The sequence below is a fragment of the Palaemon carinicauda genome, chromosome 8 (genome assembly GCF_036898095.1).
Source record: "Palaemon carinicauda isolate YSFRI2023 chromosome 8, ASM3689809v2, whole genome shotgun sequence".
NCBI classification, from domain to species: Eukaryota; Metazoa; Arthropoda; class Malacostraca; order Decapoda; family Palaemonidae; genus Palaemon; species Palaemon carinicauda.
In genome coordinates this window covers 13,595,010-13,620,458 of record NC_090732.1, presented here as the reverse complement: position 1 = coordinate 13,620,458, position 25,449 = coordinate 13,595,010, and the positions used below count along the sequence as shown (strand labels likewise).

Genomic DNA, 25,449 nt, shown 5'->3' with positions numbered 1-25,449 from the left:
TCAGGGAAGTTACAATTAGACACACCCAAATTTGGGAAAGCGAGCTACTACTGCCGATGAAGGCTGTTCATTTTGCCAGTTACATAATCTATCCTAGCAGGCAAATTCATGCCTATAAGGTGTAGCAAAAAAAACTTGAAACCTTGTTCCACTACATCATTAGATCTCTTTCTCAGTCGATGGTTGTATTCCGTGGGGAAAGTCAGGTTATTCATGACCCTTCTACCTTCTTGTAACCAGACATACGTAGTCTGCCCTCAAGTAGGCTCCTTCATCCCAGTCAGGTCCTCCCCCTAATATCTTCGGATTGTATGTCTTAAGTATCAAAGGTACTTAGACTGCGAAACTGCATAAGCAAGGGGGAACAATCGGAGCTTATGCCAGTTTTTCCAATCGGGAATAGAGAGATATGAAACGTATTCCCCTATTCTAAGACATAACTGTTATAGGGAGAAAGAGATTTTACTTATGAACATTTATCAACCTTCTCCAATCGAGTTTCGTGCGCAACGAATCCTTTGGGCTGCACCTGGATCTTTCTTCTGCCCCAGGATACCCATCACATGGGATTCCTGCCATAAGATTGGAGGAAATTTACCTTCTATAGAGAAAATTTTTCTATCTGTATTTACTGTTCCATAGCTACACTTATGTCCACAATAACCTGTCTGACAAATATGATTGAAGATACATCTCAATCTTTTCTTACGGAAGTACAGTTGCTTACGACCGATTTTGCTTGACAGGACTGACTACTCTGGTGTTTACCAGTCCGTAAGCGGACATACACGACCAACTCTCATTGTAGCAAAGGCAGTTGAAGGACAGGGTTCACCATCCCTTTACAGAAACGCTTGCTTGCAACCGATTGCATGCCTCAACAGCGATTGTCTTGAAATGTTTACTTGTTAAGGAACCTCAGAGCACCTTCTGGCACTCTGGTGAGAGTTGATCTTTCGCCTGAAAGTCTAATGATCCTTGTTCCTCTCCAATAGAACCTTCCAACCCTTTTGGGTTTGTCAACAGACACAATCCCAGGCGGTGCTGGCTGCCCTACTGGGTAGTTGGCTGGTCTTGAACAGAGAAGGCTCACTCCATAAATTGGAGGGAACTGAGAGCCATTCGTCTAGATCTTTTAGCATTCCAGGACCATCTGACAGACTCGGTAGTGGCAGCCTTTGTCAACAGTATGACGGCCACCTATTACCTGAGGAAGCATGAGGGAGTGATAGTATCAATCGGGAGGCCCGTGCAATTCTGCGCTGGGCGAAAAGGACTGGGACAACTCTGATACCCCAGTTCATTCTGGGTCATCACATCATCTTGGCAGATGCCCTGTCGAGGAAGAATCAGACTCAGGGCTCAAAATGGACCCTATGCTAGGAGGTCTTTGATGATATGAGGCCAGTAACGGTCGATCAGCTTGCTACTTCTCTTAACTTCTGATGTCAGGTATTCTTCTCTCCTTTTCAAGATCTCCAGAGTGCCGTGACCAACGCTCTTCTGCAGGATTGGGAAGATCTCCAGACCTATGCCTTTCGTTCCTTCTCTTTGGTGAGGGCAGTCCTCAACAACAAGGTGAGAATAACCAGTCAAATACCAGTCATTTGACTTTGTCCAGTTTTTGTCCCCCTCTGGCCTCAGAAGGAGTGGTTCCCAGAACTGCTGGAGTTCTTGTTAGAATCTCCAATCTGGCCCCATTCATCGATTCTATGAGGGGGCTCCACGCGATTTGGCTTCATGTCTGGAGACTGTCAGGAGGTTGTTCAGGCAGGAAGGTTTCTCTTCTGGTCTCAGATCAGTTGGCTCTAGCCAGACAAGGTTCCACTCACCGAGTCTTATCAGGCTAAATGAGAGGTCTTTAGGCACTGGTTTCAGGCACAAGGTTATTCATCTTCTAGACCTTCCATGCTTAAGATTGTGGAGTTTCCAGTTTATCTCCATCAGAACAGTGGTATCTTCCCCATGTATTAAAGGTTATCGATCCACGTTTGACAGGAGTCAAATCTTTTGATCTTCTGCATTGAAATTTCTGGGGTTTGTAAACCAGTCATATTGGTTTTATGGACTTCCTCCTTCCTAAGGATGAGCCTCCTACAAAAAGTTATAAGTGTAGGAACAATTCACAAATTCTAAAAGTAATTTGTATTTTTCCTAATCATACAACCCTCAGACCTTCAAAGTTATACTCCCTGCTTCAACACCCCGCTAGTCCGAAGTTAAGGTCAAAGTGAAGGTTACACTACCTGGCTAGTGGGCGGAGTCAACCCTTCACATGCAAGCTACTATAGTAGTATAGTACTTCGTTAAAATTTTAAACATCTGCTCCAGCTTTGGTGAAGTCCTACTCTATTAAAGGTCTCAGGTTTGTATAGTTATGAAAAATACAGATTAATTTTGAGGTATTTGCTCTTTTTGGATTGGTATTGAAGTATTTTTTTTTCTATACTTGCAGAACAAATGAAAGCAGCTGAGGAAGCTAAAAATAAGGAAAGGAAAATGTTGGCTCAGTTCAGAAAACATGTGAGTTGCTCCAAATCTACCTACTACTTATTTGAATTCTCCTGTAGTGAAAACTTATTCTTTGAAATTATGAGGTTTAATTGTTTGTAATCATAGAATAGTGTATGTAGTCTGTGCTAGAAATGTGTTGAAGAATCATGTAACTTTTGTTCCATTGCTAAATACAAACCCTTCCAGTATTTATAGGGATTATACTTTTGGTGAAGCTGGAAGACTAGCCATGATGACTTTTAACTGAGGTATAACTACCTGCCTGCTAGTTAGCGGGGATTTAAGGGTGGACTCTGCTCACTCGCACACTAGTGTTGTCTCGTCACTTTTGCTTTCAGCTCGGCCAAGAACAAACGTTACCGCTCTCTGTCTCTCCAACTTTTTTACTTGTTATTTTGGCTAATTCATTTTCGCTTTTTCTTTCACAGGTTGGCTTGTTGTTTCTCCTTACCGTCCATCATGCCGACCTGTCCAAGACCTGAAGGATGCTCCTGTGGGACCTTCATGTCCTCGCCGAGACCGACCCCATTCGTTGTGTCTGGTCTGCCAAGTACGGCGTTGTTATTAGGATGAATGCAGAGAGTAGTCTTCCTCTCAGTGGGAGAGATGAAGGCGCCAGTGCAAGAAGAAGTCCAAAGAGAATCTTTGCCTTAGGAGTTTTCCTCGAAGTCGCAGAAACCTCAGACTTCTTTCTTGATCCCCCGATACCTTAGTGAGACTATTGTTCGATCTGTCTTTTTTAGAGAACCGTTGAACAGGAGCGTAGACCAGATAACACCAGGTCAACCCCAGGGTTTGAGGGACAGTGTTGCTTCCCCTAGAAAAACAGGTCAGCCCCTTTCCTCAAGGGGATTCTTTTTCACTTTCTGACGTTCTGCAGATTTGGCCTTCGTTGGGTATGACCTGTCCCCCTTTGTAGAAGGCGCTGATGGAGCTTCTTCAGCTAGGTGCTGAGAGGAGAAGGGCTCCATTCTCATCAGAGGTTGAAGCCCTTTCACCGAGGAGTGCTGAGCTTCACCCCCTTAGAGTGTCTTCTTCCCCTGCCACCGTTGATTAACACATTTGTTATTTCATTATATAATATTTCAACATTTCATTATAGCGATGAATGACATTTAAAGGGCCTAATGTTTGGGCTGTGCCTTAAGTGTCATAAATTCATCTATATCTTGAATGGATTTTCAGCTTATAAGATTATGATTCCAATGGTGTCATTGAGAGCCGTGAAAGTCATTCAAGCAAACCTTGTTTATATTTGGCTTTTCTTCTCTCCTTATATATACTGTAGCATCATGTTTTATTGATACAGAAAATCGATTGACAGTACTTTATAGCGAATGAAAATTTACTTAAAACTAATGTGATTGCAAATAATTCTAGTGTACTGTACTGAAAACTAAAACTATAGGAAAAAGAAATAACTAGAAGAGTTGTTGTTGTCGATTGCTTTGCCATTTTGGTCAGACATGGCCGAAGGGTCAAGTTTTGGATTCCAAACCCCTCTATAGATCAAAAGCAAGATCAGTCTGACAATTGGAGGAAATACCATTAGGCCTACTTACTCCTCTAAGGTGTGACACACCGACATACTAAATCAGTTATTCCGTTAATCCGCAGGTCAGATTCTTCATTCAGGGCTTCATTGTCCGCTGAATGCAGTTCCGACTGTTCTTAATTTAAAAAAAAAAAAAGGAAGGTTGAGATTATGGTACATGGTACACAGACCCTGAATTGTTACGCATGGTAACCCTGCTTCGGGGAGGAACAAAGTCCGAGATACGTTTCTCTTACGGGTGTTCGCCTCCCTCGTTCACGAGTGAGGTCCTCCCCTGATACTCCTCCATTGAATAGATCTTCCAGACGTCATCCAGCCCTTGAGAGCATGTCTCCCCTGCTAAGGATTTTCGCTGCCGATGACACTTCACTCCACTTCCTCACTGGCATTCTGTTGATGGCAGGAGCCCTCTCCACCATAGGGATCGCTACTCCTCGTCGAGGGAATGTAGTCCTCGCTGCCCTTCTAGATGCTCTCCTTCATCCTTCATCAGGAGACTCTACCCCGATGATCCTAAAGACTGACAATCTTCTAAATGCTCTCCTGTTCATGATTGCCACTCTCCAATGCTTGATGGGCACTCCCCAGCTCGTGATGACCACCCTTTCGCGCGTTCTCTGTATTGCAAAGGACTGAATCCGCGAAGATAGAACATGCCAATATTGAGGGCTGACTATACACTACTGTACGTGTAGCATACTCTTCGTGTTCAATTAACGTAATCCTCAGGATGTAGTGATTTAAGGATTGCATCATGCTATGATTTTACTTCAAAGACTTAAGATTGCATCATGCATCACAGATTTTACTGCATAGAACTTTGTAAATGTTAGTGATGTTTTATAATCATTTTTGGCTTGTGGTAAGATAAATATTCATACGTTCATTGAAAAGGAAGTACTAATAGTGTATTTACAGTATTGAATTGTATACAAAATACCATAGGATAAGGCTTAAGACACGTTTAGATACATGGGCTCTTTCGGTAGTGAAGAGAGGTCATTGCCTTCCACTAATTTCACTAAGCTCAAGGTCACTTCATCTTTTGAAAATATCAAAGTCTTTGCCAGGAAAGGCTATAAGAGTTTCAGTAACTTTTCCTATTTGTACAGTATTGTAAACATTCTGTAAAAATGCTGTAGAATGAGTTATATTTGGGATTTACCATGCTTTAGTCCCTTTTTGATTTTCGAACAAATCGGTGAACAATTGGGAATTTGGAACAGATTAAGTATAATCTCAAGGGTTCCACTGTATTTTTTTTGCATTATTTGTATTGTTGCTGTTATTAATTTCTGTTGTATAGTAATGTCTTTTATTGTATTATCTATTTCATTTTTGTTTTTAACTATTTATTAAGTAAAAAATACAATACTTTTATGAATTCTCTCCCAAAGAGATCCATATACAGTGAGAACTAGTGTCATTCACCTTGGCAAATGTTATCCAATCAACCAACAAGTTACAACACTTTCTCCTCTTTTTACAGATTGAAGAACGAATCAACAGATTTATCCAGAATGTAAGTCTAACAAAGAAGGAATTTGAGCCTATGGATAGAGTGGCTCGCAGCATTGTGTAAGTGATTTTTTATGGTTTTTTTTTTTGTTCAAGCATTTTTTCTTATATAGGAAACAAAAATTGGTTAGGTAGTGTATTAAACTTTTCAATTTTTTCTCTCTAATTGTACCATAGGAAATAGAAGGCAAGTAGGATAAGTTTTGGTTGATTGATTCAAAATTCCTTTTAATGTTTGAATATCGTGCATTTATTATCTGTAATATTTTTTATGTGTACTGCTCTCTGTATTTAATTTTCTGTAATGATTAAGTTGGTAATAAAATATTTAATTGTATCAGGGCACAGTGAAGTACCTGTAGTTTCTTATATAGGCTTTTCTTCTCCCATTTAATTGATCATTACAGCTTCACTTTGAGGAAGGCAGAAAATTGAAATAAGACCTTCTAATTCCTCAGTTGATTAGATAAAAGGTTTTAGTAAAGGAGGATAGTACTCCTTCACAGTACTAAATGTATAGTCGGAAAGGACCCGTACTGTACTGTGCTATCAACTCTTATTTTCCGTATGATTGGTATTTGTAAATATCTCTTTACGCAAAAATGTTAAATTTTGGCACCAAAATTTTTCAATATTAAACTTACCCGATAATCATGTAGCTGTCAACTCCGTTGCCCGACAGAATTCTACGGGAGGGATACGCCAGCTATCACTATACTAGAAGGGGGTGTACTCACCAGCGCCACCTGTGGCCAGGTACTGCAGTACTTCTTGTTGACACCACCTCACTTTTTCCTCTGTCGTGCTTCCGGCAAGACATTCTGGGATACGCTTATGATTTTGGAGTATTGTTCACGGTTTTTGGTGAAGTATTTCTCTAAGATTCAGCTTTCGCTATACTGGAAACTTTTCTAATTAGCTTAGATAGCTTTTATTTGGTTTTGATTAATGGTTAACGATCTTTTTGCTTGATTTGGAATCCCCCTTGACTAACTCTTTGATTCAAGATGTCTGACCTTTCACAAGCCCCACCCCATAGACGATGTAGGTCTTGTAATAGGCGTGTTCCGAAGGCCTCGGTTGATCCTCACACCGCTTGTTCTGACTGTAGGGAAAGACCCTGTCAGTTGGAAGATCGATGTGAGGAATGCGCCGGACTTTCGGAACTTGAATTTGTTCGATTCCTGAAATATTCAACCAAGTTAGAGAGAGAGAGAGTTAGGAGGAGTTCTTCTCGCTCTTCACTTTTTTCCTCACCTCATGATCCTCAACCTTTTCCTCCCCCTGTAGTGGCTACCCCCGAACCTTCTATTTGTGCTCAACCTGATATGTCCGATGTTTTGCGTGCCATTCAGGCTTTAGGTGACAAAGTGGAATCGGTGGTTAGTGACCATAAGTCTCTTATGGCAGAAGTCAAAGAACTTAAGGTCAAAAGTGCAGTGGGAGGTGATAGTGCCAGTGCTGTGCCAAGTGCTAGTGTCAGTGCGGTGCCAAGTGCTAGTGTCAGTGTCAGTGTGGTGCGTGAGGGTACTTCTGTGCGTGCCAGTCGTCCTCCCAGTCCGGGACCTCTTGCAAGCTCCCAAGCCCAGGGGAGAAGCAATGTCGAAGGGCAAAAGGGTTCGGCAGGCCTTGATCGGCGCACAGAAGTATCCTCGGTGGTTGCGGGCGTGTCTTACAGAGACCGTCACTCCCACCCGCAGACGATTGAGCCCGTCTTATACTCGTCTGCAGAAGAAATGTCAGGGAGAAAACGCTGGACTCAGGTCTCAAGACCTCTTAAACGCAAAGTCCAGACCTCAAGAGCTCTACAACCTGGTTGCAGTCATTGGATTAGCTCTGACTCTCCGCAGTCATCAGGTGACTGCACACCTCCTAAGAGAGGTAAGGTGATGCCGCAACAGACCTCATCTTCTGTTAAGGCTTTGCCTCAGCAGACCTTAGCGTCTGTCGACCCCAAGATGACTTTGCTGCAGTCCATGCAGTCACAGCTTGCGGTCTTAATGCGTGAGTGTCAGGCTGAGAAGGTTACACCTCCTCCTGCGATCGCTCCGCCTCACCGCAGTCCAGTCTGCCAGGCGTACGATGTTGAGGTTCCTCAGGATACCTTACCGCGTACTGAGTTGCCAGTTACCAGCGGTGTGCAGCAACCTCCGCCTTCCTTAAGGCAACCTCAGCAATGGGAGCAGGAGTCTTATGCCTTACTTCCTCCGCTTCCGCTTGCGGTTCCACCAGCGAGGCAACAATCTCTTGAGGTACGACAACCTCTTCCATCCATGAGGCAGCCACCTCAGCACTCGCTGCAGCGACCTCAACCCTCCTCAAGGCGAGAGCCTCAACTCCTTAGGCTAGCACCTCAGGAACCTCAACTCGCGAGACAAGAACTGCGTTCTGCGCAGCCGCTACCTCAACTCTCGCAGCTCACACCTCAGGAACCTCAACTCGTTCCTCAGGAACCTGCTACTGCGCATCCGCAACCCTTACAGCAAGCGCAACTAACTCATGCTAGGAGTCAGCCACCTCAACCCATGTGCCTACCTTCCTCTACTCTTCTTGACCAGTCTTTGCAGCCTGAACCTCAGCAACAGAGACTTGAGGATGAAACCACAAGCGTTTATGCACCCGCTTGTTCAGATTCTGCTGTTCAGCATACCACTGTTACATTACCTCTCATTTCGCTACACTCTGGTGATGAGGTTTCTGAGGAGGAAGCTGCGCACCTGGATCCCTCATCAGACGTGGAAGAACCCAAGTCTTCTCCTCTACCCATTGACTTTCGTAAGGTCCTGGCTCTTTTCAGAGAGGTATACCCGGACCATTTTGTTTCTGCTACCCCCCGCTCTCCTCCATCTGAGTTTTCGCTGGGCATGCAACCTGTTAAGTCAACTTATACTAAGCTCGTCTTTGCTAGGTCATCTAAGAGAGCTTTAAGAATATTAGGGGAGTGGTTGCAGTCTAAACAGCAACTAGGGAAGACTTCCTTTATGTTTCCACCTACTAAGCTCACTTCTAAGGCGGGTGTATGGTATGCCACAGGAGAGGAACCAGGCTTGGGAGTCCCTGCCTCTGCCCAGGCTGACTTCTCAAGTTTGGTCGACTCTCCTCGTAGATCAGCAATGAGGCGCTCTAAGGTTTGCTGGACCTTCTCCGATTTAGACCACTTCCTAAAGGGTGTATTTCGTGCCTTTGAGATGTTCAATTTTCTAGACTGGTGCCTGGGGGCCCTGAGCAAGAAGACCTCCCCTGCGGACAAGGACTCGGCCATGCTTTTAATGTCCTGCATGGATAAAGCAATTCGGGATGGGTCTGGCGAGCTTGCTTCAATGTTTGTGTCAGGAGTTCTTAAGAAAAGGGAGCAACTTTGCACCTTTCTTTCTTCCAGCATCACACCTTGTCAAAGGTCTCAACTCCTTTTTGCTCCGCTTTCTAAGTTCTTGTTTCCCGAAGAGCTTATCAAGGATTTGTCTGCGGCCCTGATTCAGAAGGACACTCATGATCTTGTGGCCTCTTCAGCTCGTAAGACTAAGGTTGCTCCCTCAGTTCCCAGGACTTACCGCACCCCAGTGGCTGATACTCCTGCTACGAGGTTTATTCCGCCCTTTCGTGGCAGAGCCCCCAGCCGAGGAAGCTCCCGTCCAGACTCTTCCAGGAGCAGGTCTAGGAAAGGTCCTAAGACTTCAAAAGGCAAACACTGACTCTCCTCCTCTCCAGACAGCAGTAGGAGCCAGACTCAAGACCTTCTGGCAAGCTTGGGAAAGGAGAGGTGCAGACGCCCAGTCTGTCAGGTGGCTAAGGGAGGGTTACAGGATACCATTCTGCCGCAAACCCCCTCTGACCACTTCTCCCATCAACCTCTCTCCCAACTACAAGGAAAAGGACAAGAGGCTAGCGTTGCACCAGGAGGTGTCGCTCCTGTTACAGAAGAAGGCAGTGGTTATAGTCCGGGACCATCAATCCCCGGGCTTCTACAACCGTCTCTTTCTGGTGGCCAAGAAGACAGGAGGTTGGAGACCGGTGCTGGACGTCAGCGCGCTCAATGCTTATGTCACCAAGCAGACGTTCACTATGGAGACGACGAAGTCGGTCCTAGCAGCGGTCAGGCAGGAGGACTGGATGGTATCGTTGGATCTGAAAGACGCTTACTTTCACGTTCCTATTCATCCAGACTCCCAACCTTTCCTGAGATTCGTTTTTGGAAAGGTTGTGTACCAATTCCAAGCCCTGTGTTTTGGCCTAAGCACAGCTCCTATGGTGTTTACGCATCTGATGAGGAATATTGCAAAATTCTTCCACCTATCGGACATCAGAGCCTCCCTTTATTTAGACGACTGGCTGTTGAGAGCCTCCACGAGTCGTCGCTGTCTGGAGAGTCTCAACTGGACTTTAGACTTGATCAAGGAACTGGGTCTGTTAGTCAACTTAGAAAAGTCCCAGCTTCTTCCCTCCCAATCCATAGTTTACCTGGGAATGGAGATTCGGAGTCAGGATTTTCGGGCTTTTCCATCGGCCCCAAGGATAAGCCAAGCCCTAGATTGCATCCTGAGCATGCTGAAGAGGAACAGTTGCTCGGTGAGACAGTGAATGAGTCTCACAGGGACCCTGTCATCATTAGCCCTGTTCGTCGAGTTAGGGAGACTCCACCTCCGCCCTCTCCAATTCCATCTAGCAGCTCATTGGGACAAGGATTTGACGCTCGAAGCAGTCTCTATCCCGGTCACCAAAGAGATGAAGACCACTCTCTTGTGGTGGAAGACCAACCTCCTTCTCAAGGAGGGCCTATCGTTAGCGATTCAGACCCCCAATCTTTATCTCTTCTCGGATGCATCAGACTCGGGCTGGGGCGCGACCTTGAACGGACAGGAATGCTCGGGAACGTGGAACAGGGAACAGGAATCGCTCCACATCAACTGCAAGGAGCTACTGGCAGTTCATATGGCCCTAATGAACTTCAAGTCCCTCCTGCTAGGCAAGGTGGTGGAGGTGAACTCCGACAACACCACAGCCTTGGCTTACATCTCCAAGCAGGGAGGGACCCATTCGAGGAACCTGTACGAGATAGCAAGGGACCTCCTCATTTGGTCAAGAAGTCTAAACCTCACTCTAGTAACGAGGTTCATTCAGGGCAACATGAACGTCTCAGCAGATCGCCTAAGCAGAAAAGATCAAGCCATCCCCACGGAATGGACCCTTCACAAGAGCGTGTGCAACAGACTTTGGACCTTGTGGGGTCAGCCTACGATAGATCTGTTTGCCACCTCCATGACCAAGAGGCTTCCTTTGTACTGTTCCCCAGTTCCAGACCCAGCAGCAGTTCATGTGGATGCTTTTCTGCTGAATTGGTCCCATCTCGACCTTTACGCATTCCCACCGTTCAAGATCATCAACAGAGTCATTCAGAAGTTCGTCTCGCACGAAGGGACACGGCTGACGCTGGTTGCTCCCCTTTGGCCTGCAAGAGAATGGTTCACAGAGGTACTACAATGGCTGGTCGACGTCCCCAGGACTCTCCCTCTAAGAGTGGACCTTCTACGTCAACCTCACGTAGACAAGGTGCACCCAAACCTCCACGCTCTTCGTCTGACTGCCTTCAGACTGTCGAAAGATTCGCTAGAGCTAGAGGCTTTTCGAAGGAGGCAGCCAGTGCGATTGCCAGAGCAAGGAGGGTATCCACTCGTAGAGTCTACCAATCCAAGTGGGAAGTCTTCCGAAGCTGGTGTAGAGCCAATGCAGTTTCCTCTACCAATACCTCTGTAACCCAAATAGCTGACTTCCTATTACATCTAAGGAATGAGAGATCCCTTTCGGCTCCTACGATTAAAGGGTACAGAAGTATGTTGGCTTCAGTTCTCCGCCACAGAGGTTTGGACCTTTCTTCCAACAAGGACCTTCAAGACATCCTTAAGTCTTTTGAGACTTCTAAAGAACGTCGTTTACCCACTCCAGGCTGGAATCTAGACGTAGTCTTAAGGTTCCTTATGTCTCCTAGGTTCGAACCTCTCCAGTCAGCTTCCTTCAAGGACCTTACCCTCAAGACTCTTTTCCTCGTCTGCCTTGCAACAGCTAAAAGAGTCAGTGAGGTTCATGCCTTCAGCAAGAACATTGGGTTCACATCCGAATCTGCAACATGTTCTTTACAGCTCGGATTTTTAGCTAAGAATGAACTTCCTTCACGTCCTTGGCCTAGATCGTTTGAAATTCCTAGCCTTTCCAACATGGTAGGTAACGAGCTAGAAAGAGTTCTTTGCCCTGTCAGAGCTCTGAAATATTATCTTAATAGGTCAAAACCTATACGAGGACAGTCAGAAGCCTTATGGTGTGCAATCAAGAAACCTTCGATGCCCATGTCCAAAAACGGAGTTTCGTATTATATAAGGCTTCTGATTAGAGAAGCCCATTCTCACATGAAGGATGAAGACCTTGCTTTGCTGAAGGTAAGGACCCACGAAGTGAGAGCCGTAGCCACTTCGATGGCCTTTAATAAGAACCGTTCTCTGCAGAGCATTATGGATGCAACTTATTGGAGGAGCAAGTCAGTGTTTGCATCATTTTATCTTAAAGATGTCCAGTCTCTTTACGAGAACTGCTACACCCTGGGACCATTCGTAGCAGCGAGTGCAGTAGTAGGTGAGGGCTCAGCCACTACATTCCCTTAATCCCATAACCTTTTTTTAACCTTTCTCTTGAATGCTTTTATTGTTGTTTTTGGGTTGTTACGGTAGGCTAAGAAGCCTTCCGCATCCTTTTTGATTTGGCGGGTGGTCAATTCATTCTTGAGAAGCGCCTGGGTTAGAGGTTGTGTAGAGGTCCTTTAGTATGGGTTGCGGCCCTGTATACTTTAGCACCTTAGAGTTGATTCAGCCTCCTAAGAGGAACGCTGCGCTCAGTAAGGAAGACGAACTTAATAAAGGCAGAGTAACGGTTCAAGTCGACTTCCTTACCAGGTACTTATTATTTCATTGTTATTCTGAAATAACTGATTATATGAAATACGGGATACTTAGCTATCCTTTAGTCATGTACACTGGTTTTCACCCACCCCCCTGGGTGTGAATCAGCTACATGATTATCGGGTAAGTTTAATATTGAAAAATGTTATTTTCATTAGTAAAATAAATTTTTGAATATACTTACCCGATAATCATGATTTAATTGACCCACCCTTCCTCCCCATAGAGAAACAGTGGACCGAGGAAAAAGTGAGGTGGTGTCAACAAGAAGTACTGCAGTACCTGGCCACAGGTGGCGCTGGTGAGTACACCCCCTTCTAGTATAGTGATAGCTGGCGTATCCCTCCCGTAGAATTCTGTCGGGCAACGGAGTTGACAGCTACATGATTATCGGGTAAGTATATTCAAAAATTTATTTTACTAATGAAAATAACATTTTTAACCCCGAAAAATTGCCTAAGAAATTTAGAGTTAGAAATTGCTAAATACAGGGTAATGTTAAGAAATACAAGGCAACGCTTGAAATTTAGTTTTACTGTAGAAATAAAAGATAATACTAGAGTAATAAAAATCTCCAAAGAATGCAAATCAAAACATGAAATTTAGTAACAAATTGCCAAACATAGTGTAATGTTTCAAAGTGCAGATTAAAACATGAACTTTAGCCTTAGAAATCAGAAAAAGATACTGTATAAGTTAGAAAATTATATCAACGATACTCTGTTGATTATATCTGAGCATATTCTTGATACCGTCTACTTGAGATCAGCTGACGACAAACTAAAATAAAGCAAACAATTGGGTAATTGCTGTTGTTAAAATATATCTTAAATTTATGATAGAAAAATACAGGAATGCCTAAATAAATCTCAGTTAATGTTGAAAACCAAAATTTTGTTCAGTCTTCTTTCTTTACATACAATATATATTAAATTGTCTGCTAAAACTAGAGATCATCTTTGGAAATTGAATGGTGATTTAAGCAAAATATAAATTTATTTTGTGTGTAGTGTTTAATTGACACTTGTTCCTACACGAATACAAACCTGAGTCCTTTAATAGGAGATTAATTCAAACGCTAGTACACTGAACAGCCACTTTGATTCCTGTTGCCTAATAATACATACATGTTTTTAGCTTCACTTCAAACTTATCATAAAGATTTTCTTACTTTAACTCTTCGACAAATCTCTTGTTCCTGTTAACGACGCTGTGCTGTCTTTAGACTTAATCCCTCGAAGGGGAATAAACTTCATCTTATGACATCGTCATTGGGCCTGAACTTGAATGACCGGCTAATATTCCGCCTTTGAGTCAAACTTCCCTGATTGTCTAACCCCCTACGAGTTTGAAAGAACTATGTCTTTTGTGCGCACTCGCGAGTAATGTGTTTCTGTTTGCACTGGGTGTTTGGACTCTGAATCATCGTTTCCTGATGAACGCACTGCTTCACAAGAGCAGCCTTCTCCAACCAAATTAGAAAACCCTGCCTTACCAGACCTGTATTCACTGCGCTTCTGATACGTAAACACAATGGTGCGCTCTCACACTAGCACCCTTAACATAGTGAGCCTGTGACGTACACAACAACAGCGCACTACCACACTAGCTCACACAGTTATAGAACTTCATGGGATCACCAAATTATTAGACAACTGATCAGTCTGACTCCAAAGTTTTTTTCTGGATCCTTTGCATGGTTTTGTGGGAAAAAGTGCTGTAACAAACCCAACCCCCCCTGAGGTGTTCAGGTATAAGATGCAAGTATGTTCTCTCCCCACAAGACAGGTGTCTTTGCGCTTATTTACAATGGTTTCGGCCTTGCACCAGGATCAGGAATCTAGCAACCAGAAGCCCCTTGATCGGGAACCATGATTATGCAAGCAATCTAACCCAGAGGTCTTTCATTGCTCATGATCTGATGGGTAGACACTACTCCATGAACTAGATCTTCCAGCACTCAAGGAATCGCTCCATGGCATGAGAGCTTCCCACGCTATGAAATTTTCCCAGATGCCAAGGGCTTCCAACAACTTTCCTATGATTGCTTTTATCTTGTTTCTTGCTTTTCTCCTTGCCTGGTCCCTCTTCTCAGTTCTTGATGCCACTGCTCTCTTGTTGATATATTTCCCTCATTCGGGGAGATTCTCAGCGCTTTGCTAGGGAGCCTCCAATTCCATATTTGTTTGTGTTTTTATTGAACATGAATTGATTTGTTCAGAGAAAGGGATGGCCTTTGCGTTTTTGTTCCCCCACCTTTGGTTTGCTTGGCAGAGGAGTTGGGTTGGTCGAGTGGATAATGAAGGTTTTGAGTGACCTCCTCATTCCGATTTTCTTTTCTTTTTCGTCTCTTCAACCACCTTCCTTCAGGGGACAGTATAAGTGAGGGAGTGGCTTACTCTTCTCTTTCCTTTTGGTTCTCCCTTTTTTCTATGAAGCAGTGCATTCCTTCGATTCTTCATTTCTAAAGTAGTCTCCAGCTGGGGAGTTAGTTTTTTCGTTGTCAGGCATTCCTCCCTGTGGAGGTCCCCCCTCGTCCCCTTGGCCTTCCTGATCCAGCTGATCGCAGTTATTTGTTTCAGGAAGATTTTCCTTTACGGTGGCCCTTCGTCAGTCTTGGGTCTTGTGACCAAGGAGTCTCTTGTCGCTCCTTCTCTCTGGTGTTGAGAAATCCTCTTTCTTTGTTCGGGGACTGACTTAATGATGGGACAGGACTCTTTTGGGTCCTTCCAGGCCTCTTGTTTTGATCTGATGCCTCTTTCAGGGAGGGCATCACTCAGATGCAAATCTCATTTTCCTTGGAAGACACAGCAATTTTGAGTGAATAATTCTGTGAAATAAATATTGGACGTTGTAGTACTCACGTTATCGGAACACCTTGGGGAAAAAAATTTATTGACGTGAGATCACATCATTGGATCACTTGAGGGTTGAAGGTCTCAGGTTTGTATATACGTATAGGAAAAGCACAAATTAATTGAAAATTTGAGATATTTCTTGAGCCTCAGTTCTTGCGCTGATCTTTACAAAGCAGAGAAAGCTCATGCCGCTGGCGCCTGTTAGTCTGGTGTTGTAAGAACCTCTGATTTACACGATCTCGCCAATACCGTTGCATGATCGCACAACAGATACGCCAATAACACTTCTAATTTGTTAACATGTAACACTTGGTTTTTGCATATACGAGGCCTGTCGGAAAACTATCCGACCTTAATCCAGAAAAAATAATTTATATACCTGACAGGATTTGGACCCTAATCCCCTTCAAAGTAGGCCCCTTGTGCTTGCACACACTTAGTCCACCGATCCATCCACTGCTGGAAACACCTCTGGAAGTCTTCTTTTGGAATGGTGTTCATCTTCGCCGTCGCGTTCCGCATTATCTCCTCTCTAGTCTCAAAACGGGTTCCTTTCAGTGGCGTCTTCAATTTTGGAAACAACCAGTTTCTGAACACCGAGATAACTGGAGACGAGTCATGGGTGTATGGGTACGACCCAGAAACAAAAAGACAGTCGTCGCAATGGAAGCATCCCGAGTCTCCAACGCCGAAAAAAGCGCGACAGGTGCCATGCAAAATGAAGGTGATGCTTACTGTCTTCTTTGATATCCGTGGAATTGTACATCATGAATACGCACTGGAAGGACAAACAGTGACAAAGGAGTACTATCAAGATGTTCTCCGTCGTCTCTGTGACGCAGTTCGGCGCAAAAGGCCAGACATGTGGAGGGCGAAAAATTGGCAACTGCATCACAACAATGCCCCCGCACACTCATCACAATTGATCCAACATTTCTTGGCCAAACATGGAATTCCAGTTGTTCGCCAACCTCCCTACTCTCCAGACATGGCTCCTTGAGACTTCTGGTTGTTTCCAAAATTGAAGACGCCACTGAAAGGAACCCGTTTTGAGACTAGAGAGGAGATAATGCGGAACGCGACGGCGAAGATGAACACCATTCCAAAAGAAGACTTCCAGAGGTGTTTCCAGCAGTGGATGGATCGGTGGACTAAGTGTGTGCAAGCACAAGGGGCCTACTTTGAAGGGGATTAGGGTCCAAATCCTGTCAGGTATATAAATTATTTTTTCTGGATTAAGGTCGGATAGTTTTCCGACAGGCCTCGTATAGAGCTTCTAAATTTTGCACTGATAGCTCTATCATTCGTTCCTCTTAATCTCTCAATAGTTGCGCTTCTAACAGTGTCAATCATGCCAGTAATTCTGATGACAATTGTTCCACTCTGTTTTGCGCTTCTAGCACATAGGGGTTGAGTTCTCATTGTGCCTGCCACTTGAGTTTTCAGTCTCTTGTACCATTAATCTATAGCCAATTAAGGAAGGAAAGTCAGTTAATTAGAAAAAGAATGCCCTTTCTTGAACTTTCTACAGATGTAGAGCATATAAAAGCTGTTATTTCTGCTGCTTCAGTTATAAATCATAAATCAGGGGCTTCTGATAGTAAGTTGACTTGGACAGTTGAGGCAAAAAATTTTCAGGAGGTTGTTGAATTTATTTTGAAATCAAATTCCCCTCCTGTCATCAGATGTTTTATTTTGAAGGAAGAGCGTGACTCTTAGTCTAAGTAAGCCTAACAAACTAATCCAAGAGTAACATTCAGGTAGTATAGTATATGAAGTAGTAAATGATCCATCCTAACTTTTATTTTTCAATATTTAACTTAGCCGGTGATTATAATAGCTGCAGCTCTGCTGCTCGACAGAAAACTCTACGGAAAAAATCCGCCAGCGATCGCTATGCAAGTAGGGGGTGTACTTCAACAGCGCCATCTGTCGTCCAAGTACCCAGTACTCATTGTAAACAAAGAACTCAATTTTCTCTCTGTCGTGCTACCGGCAAGACCTACTAATTCGCTGTTGCTAACTGGATTTGTTTTCACAACTATTTGGTGAAGTACACTTTTCTAGTTTTGAGCTTTCGCTGTGCAGGCTTTCTCTTCAATAAATCCTTGCATTCTTTTTTTTTGATTTCGTATTATTTGTTGATGACTTTGGATAGTTTTTGAATTCCCCTTTGACCAATTCAAAATGGCTGACCCTTCTCAAGTCCCAAAATTCAGGAAGTGTAATGCTAGAGACTGTTCAAGGCGTCTTCCGAAGGCCTCTATCGATCCTCACACCGTTTGTTCCAATTGTCGGGATAAAACCTGTCAATTGGAAGATCGATGTGAGGAATGCGTTGGGCTTTCGGAATTCGATTTTATCGAATTCCAAAAATATACACGTAGGCTAGAGAGAGATAGAGTCAGGAGAAGTTCATCTCGTTCTGTTGATTTTTCCTCTCCTCATGCCCCACAACCTATTCCTTCCCCTGTAGTGGTTGCTCCTAATCCCCCTTCTGGCACTCAGGAACCTTCGATGGCTGATATGATGCGTGCCATCCAAGCTCTGGGTGAGAGAGTTGAGTCCCTGGCTAGTGACCGTAACCAGCTCATGGCGGACGTCAAGGAGCTGAAGTGTAAAAGTGCAGTGGGAAGTGATAAAGTGAGTGATAGTGTTGTGGATAGTGTTGCGCTTGAGGGTTCGTCTGTTCGTGCCTGTCGTCCTCCTAGTCCGGGACCTCTTGCAAGCTCCCAAGTCCAGGGGAGAAGCAATGTCGTACGACCAATGGGTTCGAGAGGCTTTAATCAGCGAACAGACGTTCCCTCCGTGGTTTCGGGCGTATCTACCCAAGATCGCCCCACCCACACAAAGACGAGAGAGCCCATTTATTCCTCGTCTGCGGAAGAGGTTTCTCGCAAGAAACCATGGACCAAGGTCTCACGACCGCTTAAGCGCAAGTCGGTCCCTTCCGCGCAAGTCCAACGGCCCAGTTGTAGCCACTGGGTCAGTTCGGACTCGCTGCAGTCTTCCGATGACTGCTCACCTCCTAAGAGAGGCAAAGCGGTACCGCCGCAGACAGTTACACCGTCTGTCGCCGCACCTGCTCCTGCAGACCCCAAGTGGTCTTTGCTGCAGAACATGCAGTCACAATTAACGTCTCTGATGCAGGACTTTCGTGCGGAGAAGGTTGCTGCTGCACCAGCCTCTTGCCTACAACCAACCACACACTCGGTTGTGCGTCCTGTGGACGCTGAGGCAACCTTCTTGCGCACTCCAGTTGAGAGAGTTCCGCCACCCATGCGTTCCAGTGTACCCTGCCAGCCGCATGTTGACGTTCAGCGACGCACGGAGCCTTCCGTTGACGTTCGCGAGACACAACAACAGTCAGAGTTGTTTTGTTTTGACGCGGTGCGTCAACCTCCGCAACCAGTGGTTGCCACTGCTCACCCGCATCAGGCTAGACAGTCTGGAGTAGACGCTGTGCGTCCCCGCGCTGCTATGGTTGTTGCCAGCTCACAGACTGGGCAACAGTTCCATGACGTTGCGTCCGGTTCAGTCACGCGTGCACCCGTGCGACCGGACTCGGCTAACCAGCCGTTACCTACTCCATTGCCGCTTCCTCCTCAATACTCGGATGATGGACTTTCGGATGATGATGGTGCCGCTCACGTTGATGAACCACATTCGGATCTTGACGAGCCTAAGTCCACGCAACCCTCTTTGGACTTTAGAAAAGTTCTAGCTCTGTTCAAAGAGATGTTTCCGGACCAGTTTGTGTCTGTGGCTCCGCGCTCTCCTCCGTCAGAGTTTGTATTAGGTATGCCGTCATCCTCGCCTGCCTTTACTAGACTCGTCCTCGCACGCTCGTCCAAGAGAGCTTTACGAGTGGTAGGAGAATGGATGCAGTCCAAAAAGAGTCTAGGGAAGACAGCCTTTATGTTTCCCCCTGCTAAACTCTCTTCTAAATCGAGCGTCTGGTATGCCACGGGAGAAGTTCTCGGCTTGGGAGTTCCTGCCTCTGCCCAGGGCGACTTCTCAAGTCTTGTAGACTCTCCCCGCAGGCTAGCCATGAGACGCTCGGAAATATGTTGGTCATCTTCGGACCTAGACCACCTTTTGAAAGGGTTATTTAGAGCCTTTGAGGTCTTCAACTTTTTAGACTGGTGTCTGGGAGCTTTAAGCAGGAAGATCTCTCCGTCAGAGAAGGAAACTTCCTTGCTCATCATGTCCTGCATGGACAAGGCCATACGTGACGGGTCTAGTGAGCTTGCTGCATCGTTCGTATCCGGAGTCCTCAAGAAGCGTGAGAACCTTTGCTCTTTCCTGTCAGCTGGAGTGACACCTTGTCAAAGATCCGAACTTCTGTTTGCTCCTCTTTCTAAGTGCCTCTTTCCAGAGGACTTGATTAAGGAGATTGCTGCTTCTTTGATACAGAAGGACACTCATGACCTGGTTGCGTCCTCTGCTCGCAAAGCCACCCCTTTGCCTACCTTGTCAGCTAGACCAAGGATGGACACTCCAGCGTCCTGATTTATTCCGCCCTTTCGTGGCAGAGCCTCCAGCAGAGGAGGTGCTCGTGCCGAAGGGAGACGTGGAAAGAAGAAAGGAACCAAGTCCTTTAAAGGCAGAGTCTGACTGCCAGCTTCTTCAGACAGCAGTGGGAGCCAGACTCAAGAACTTCTGGCAGACCTGGGAGAAGAGAGGCGCAGATGCACAATCTGTGAAGTTGCTCAGAGAGGGGTACAAGATCCCGTTTGTACGAAAACCCCCTCTAGCAACGTCTCCCATCGATCTCTCTTCCAGGTACAGAGAGGAAGACAAGAGACGAGCATTGAAACAGGAGGTGTCTCTCTTACTAGAAAAGGGAGCGGTAGTCAAAGTCCTGGACCATCAAACCCCGGGCTTCTACAACCGTCTCTTCTTAGTGGCAAAGAAGACAGGAGGGTGGAGGCCGGTGCTAGACGTCAGTGCGCTGAATGTCTTTGTCACAAAGCAGACGTTCTCCATGGAGACCACAAAGTCCGTTCTAGCAGCGGTCAGAAGGGAAGACTGGATGGTCTCTTTAGACCTAAGGGACGCATACTTCCACGTCCCCATCCACCCAGACTCCCAACCTTTTCTGAGATTTGTTTACGAAAAGGTTGTCTACCAGATTCAAGCCCTGTGCTTTGGCCTAAGCACAGCTCCTCTTGTGTTTACGAGGCTGATGAGGAATGTAGCCAAATTCCTTCATTTAGCGGACATCCGAGCCTCCCTCTATTTGGACGACTGGCTTCTATGAGCCTCTTCCAGTCGTCGCTGTCTGAAGGATCTAAAGTGGACTCTAGATCTGACCAAGGAATTGGGTCTCCTTGTCAATATGGAAAAGTCTCAAGTGGTCCCATCCCAAACTATTGTGTATTTAGGGATGGAGATTCACAGTCTAGCTTTTCGGGCTTTTCCGTCGGCCCCCAGAACGAGCCAAGCCCAGTTATGCATCCAGAACATGCTGAAGAAGGAACGGTGTTCAGTCAGGCAGTGGATGAGTCTGATAGGGACACTATCATCCTTGGAACAGTTCGTATCGTTGGGAAGACTACACCTCCGTCCTCTTCAATATCACCTAGCTGTTTACTGGAAAAAGGACAAGACGCTAGAAGCGGTCTCGATCCCCATTTCCGAGAAGATGAAGTCTTGCCTGACTTGGTGGAAGGACAGTATCAGCCTCAGAGAGGGTCTGCCCCTGGCTGTTCAGACTCCCAACCACGTTCTCTTCTCGGACGCATCGGACACAGGCTGGGGCGCGACATTAGACGGTCGGGAATGCTCGGGAACTTGGAACTCGAGTCAAAGAACAATGCATATCAACTGCAAGGAGCTACTGGCAGTTCATCTGGCCTTGAAAAGCTTCAAGTCTCTCCTTCAAGGCAAAGTGGTGGAGGTGAACTCGGACAACACCACGGCTTTGGCGTACATCTCCAAGCAAGGAGGGACCCACTCTATGACGTTGTACGAGATCGCAAGGGACCTCCTCACCTGGTCAAAAGGTCTAAACATTTCGCTAGTAACGAGGTTCATCCAAGGCAGCTTGAATGTCATGGCAGATTGCCTCAGTCGAAAGGGACAAATCATTCCAACCGAATGGACCCTCCACAAGGATGTGTGCAAGAGACTTTGGGCCACATGGGGCCAGCCAACCATAGATCTCTTCGCAACCTCGATGACCAAGAGGCTCCCAATATATTGCTCACCAATCCCGGACCCAGCAGCAGTTCATATAGATGCCTTTCTCCTAGATTGGTCACATCTAGACCTTTATGCATTCCCCCCGTTCAAGATTGTCAACAAGGTACTGCAGAAGTTTGCCTCTCACGAAGGGACAAGGTTGACGTTAGTTGCTCCCCTCTGGCCCGCGAGAGAATGGTTCACCGAGGTACTTCGATGGCTAGTGGACGTTCCCAGAACGCTTCCTCTAAGGGTGGACCTTCTACGTCAGCCACACGTAAAGAAGGTACACCAAGGCCTCCACGCTCTTCGTCTGACTGCCTTCAGACTATCGAAAGACTCTCGAGAGCTAGAGGCTTTTCGAAGGAGGCAGCCAGGGCGATTGCTAGAGCAAGGAGGACATCCACCCTTAGAGTCTACCAATCGAAGTGGGAAGTCTTCCGAAACTGGTGCAAGTCAGTATCAGTATCCTCGACCAGTACCTCTGTAACTCAAATAGCTGACTTCCTTTTATACCTGAGGAAAGAACGATCTCTTTCAGCTCCCACTATCAAGGGTTACAGAAGCATGTTGGCATCAGTCTTCCGTCACAGAGGCTTAGATCTTTCCAACAACAAAGATCTACAGGACCTCCTTAAGTCTTTTGAGACCACGAAGGAGCGTCGTTTGGTTACACCTGGTTGGAATTTAGACGTGGTACTAAGATTCCTCATGTCAGAAAGGTTCGAGCCGCTACAATCAGCCTCCTTTAAAGATCTCACTTTAAAGACTCTTTTCCTGGTTTGCTTAGCCACAGCTAAAAGAGTCAGTGAGATTCACGCCTTCAGCAGGAACATCGGATTTTCATCTGAAACGGCTACATGTTCTCTACAACTTGGTTTTCTAGCCAAAAACGAGCTACCTTCTCGTCCTTGGCCGAAATCGTTCGATATTCCAAGCCTATCAAATATGGTTGGAAATGAACTAGAAAGAGTCTTATGCCCTGTGAGAGCTCTTAAGTTCTATTTAAGACGAACTAAACCTTTACGAGGACAGTCAGAAGCTTTATGGTGTTCAGTTAAGAAACCATCTTTGCCTATGTCAAAGAATGCTTTATCCTATTTTATCAGACTGTTAATACGAGAAGCTCATTCACATCTGAGTGAAGAAGACCAAGCTTTGCTGAAGGTAAGGACACATGAAGTTAGAGCTGTCGCAACTTCAGTGGCCTTTAAACAAAATAGATCTCTGCGAAGTATAATGGACGCAACCTATTGGAGAAGCAAGTCAGTGTTCGCGTCTTTTTATCTTAAGGATGTCCAGTCTCTTTACGAGAACTGCTACACTCTGGGACCATTCGTAGCATCGAGTGCAGTAGTGGGTGAGGGCTCAACCACTACATTCCCCTAATTCCATAACCTTTTTAATCTTTCTCTTGAAATGTTTTTTTTATTGTTGTTTTGGGGTTGTCCGGAAGGCTAAGAAGCCTTTCGCATCCTGGTTGATTTGGCGGGTGGTCAAATTCTTTTCTTGAGAAGCGCCTAGATTAGAGGTTTTGATGAGGTCCTGTGGTATGGGTTGCAACCCTTCATACTTCAGATCCTAGGGGTCGCTCAGCATCCTAAGAGGATCGCGAGGCTCCGTAAGGAAGACGTACTTAAAAAGGCAGAGTAATTGTTCAAGTCGACTTCCTTACCAGGTACCTATTTATTTTATTTTTGTTATTTTGATAACTTCTAAAATGAAATAAAAAATCCTTAGCTCATAATAATGTAAACATTTATTGCTGGTCTCTACCCACCCCCCTGGGTGTGAATCAGCTATTATAATCACCGGCTAAGTTAAATATTGAAAAATGTTATTTTGATAATAAAATAAATTTTTGAATATACTTACCCGGTGATTATAAATTAAAGGACCCTCCCTTCCTCCCCAATAGAGACGCAGTGGACCGAGGAGAAAATTGAGTTCTTTGTTTACAATGAGTACTGGGTACTTGGACGACAGATGGCGCTGTTGAAGTACACCCCCTACCTGCATAGCGATCGCTGGCGGATTTTTTCCGTAGAGTTTTCTGTTGAACAGCAGAGCTGCAGCTATTATAATCACCGGGTAAGTATATTCAAAAATTTATTTTATTATCAAAATAACATTTTTCATTTGTCCCAAGGTTTCCAAGGGCTATGAGAAACAAAAAGTTTGATATGATGACAAGAAAATTAACATAAATTCTTCATTTCCAAACTACCAGCTTCTTTCATTTCATTTTGACACTGGCTATGAATACAAAATAGCCAAGTCTCACCGCACACATGAGATTCTTTGAGTGCTCACCGTTGGGAACCTCAGCTTTGCCTTTTTGATTAACCTTTCAAAAAGGAATCTGTGGCCATGAGTTAGACTTCTTGGTCACCTGAGGTAATGGTTAACTTCTCTGAGGTTATGAGAAGTTTTATAGATTTATTACTTTGCAGAATCCTCATTTCAGAGCAAGTTCCTTGGATGGAAACAACAGTGTCAGAAGTATCACGTTTTCTCAAGTGCTTAGAATAATAGAGCCTGTGACATAGCTAATGCTTTATCTGAATAGTTCTGTTCTTATTCAAAGTCCATCATGTGGTCCTCTGTTAGTTCTAACCAGACGCACTATTTTGAAGTAGGTCTAAAACAAGAGGCAAAATGACCCTCTTGTCATTTTTGGGAACTCTTTGATAAACATAAAGAGTAACTGACTGGCTGCTATACACTATGGATTCAGGAAGGAGAAGTACACACTTACCTGTATTAATTTACTTGTCTATGAACTTCTCTTCACAGAAACTAGATACTTGGCGCCACCAGTACTATGTGCTATTAAAAATAAAAGAATTTATGTGAAACAGCTTATCGTACATATCGTACATTTATAGTGATAACTTTAAATATTAAAATTGGATTTTACTTCTAGGAGAGACGTTGCAGATGTCGCTGGACTCACTACATACGTTTTTGGTGTTGAGGATGTTGATCGGCATGTGATGGTCTTTAAGAAAGAATATCCATTGTCAGAAGAAGAATTAGAAGCATACAAAAATGGTGAAGAATGGGATCCCGAAAAATTTAAAGAAGAGGCAAAACTGGTTAGTATTATTTTAATATCTCACCTGAAATTAATGTGTGCTTTCCTTTATTTTAAGAAAAATTCAACTATAGCAAAAGAAAAGATAAGTGAAGATCAAATAAAGTACATCCCTACTAAACTTTCAAAGATAAGAACCTTTGTGTGTAATAGATAAATAAAAAATTTAAAAAGTGCAAAACATTCACAAATTAAAAGTATTTTATTATGTAGAAATCAAACCATTGCAATCTAGTCTGGGGTAGTGCCATAGCCTCTGTACCATGGTCTTCCACTGTTTTGGGGTAGAGTTCTCTTGCTTGAGGGTACACTCGTGGACACTATTCTATCTTATTTCTCTTCCTCTAGTTTTTTAAAGTTTTTTATAGTATATATATGAAAGATTTATTTTAATATTTCTATTCTTAAAGTATTTTAATTGTTCATTATTTCACTTGTTTATTTATTTCCTTATTTCCTTTCCTCACTGGGCTATTTTCCCTGTTGGAGTCCTTGGGCTTATAGCATCCGGCTTTTCCATCTAAGGTTGTAACTTAGCAAGTAATAATAATAATAATGATGATAATAATATTAGCAGTAGGAACTTTTGATACATATGTAGACTAGCTCATAAGGGCTAGAAAGATCAGTTAATGAAAATAATGAAGAATAAAGGATTGAGGTTTTGAGGTGGACTCTTGAGTTGATTATGTTGGACTTACAAATTTTAACTTAAAAAAAATCCTCTAGGAATGCATCTTATTCTTATGTAGGGACTTACTATGCTTAGCGCTAACA

At 44.5% G+C, this 25,449-nt stretch overlaps 1 protein-coding gene across 1 annotated transcript in view; it reads left to right on the top strand.

Annotated features, from left to right (window-relative positions):
• The window catches only part of LOC137645664 (sperm-associated antigen 7 homolog), a 39,634-nt gene that overhangs the window by 3,758 nt on the left and 10,427 nt on the right, over positions 1 to 25,449 (top strand). Inside the window, exons 2-4 of the mRNA XM_068378500.1 lie at positions 2,456 to 2,523; positions 5,559 to 5,647; positions 24,502 to 24,673. Coding sequence (XP_068234601.1) covers positions 2,456 to 2,523; positions 5,559 to 5,647; positions 24,502 to 24,673 — 329 coding nt within the window. The remainder of the gene's footprint in view (positions 1 to 2,455; positions 2,524 to 5,558; positions 5,648 to 24,501; positions 24,674 to 25,449) is intronic.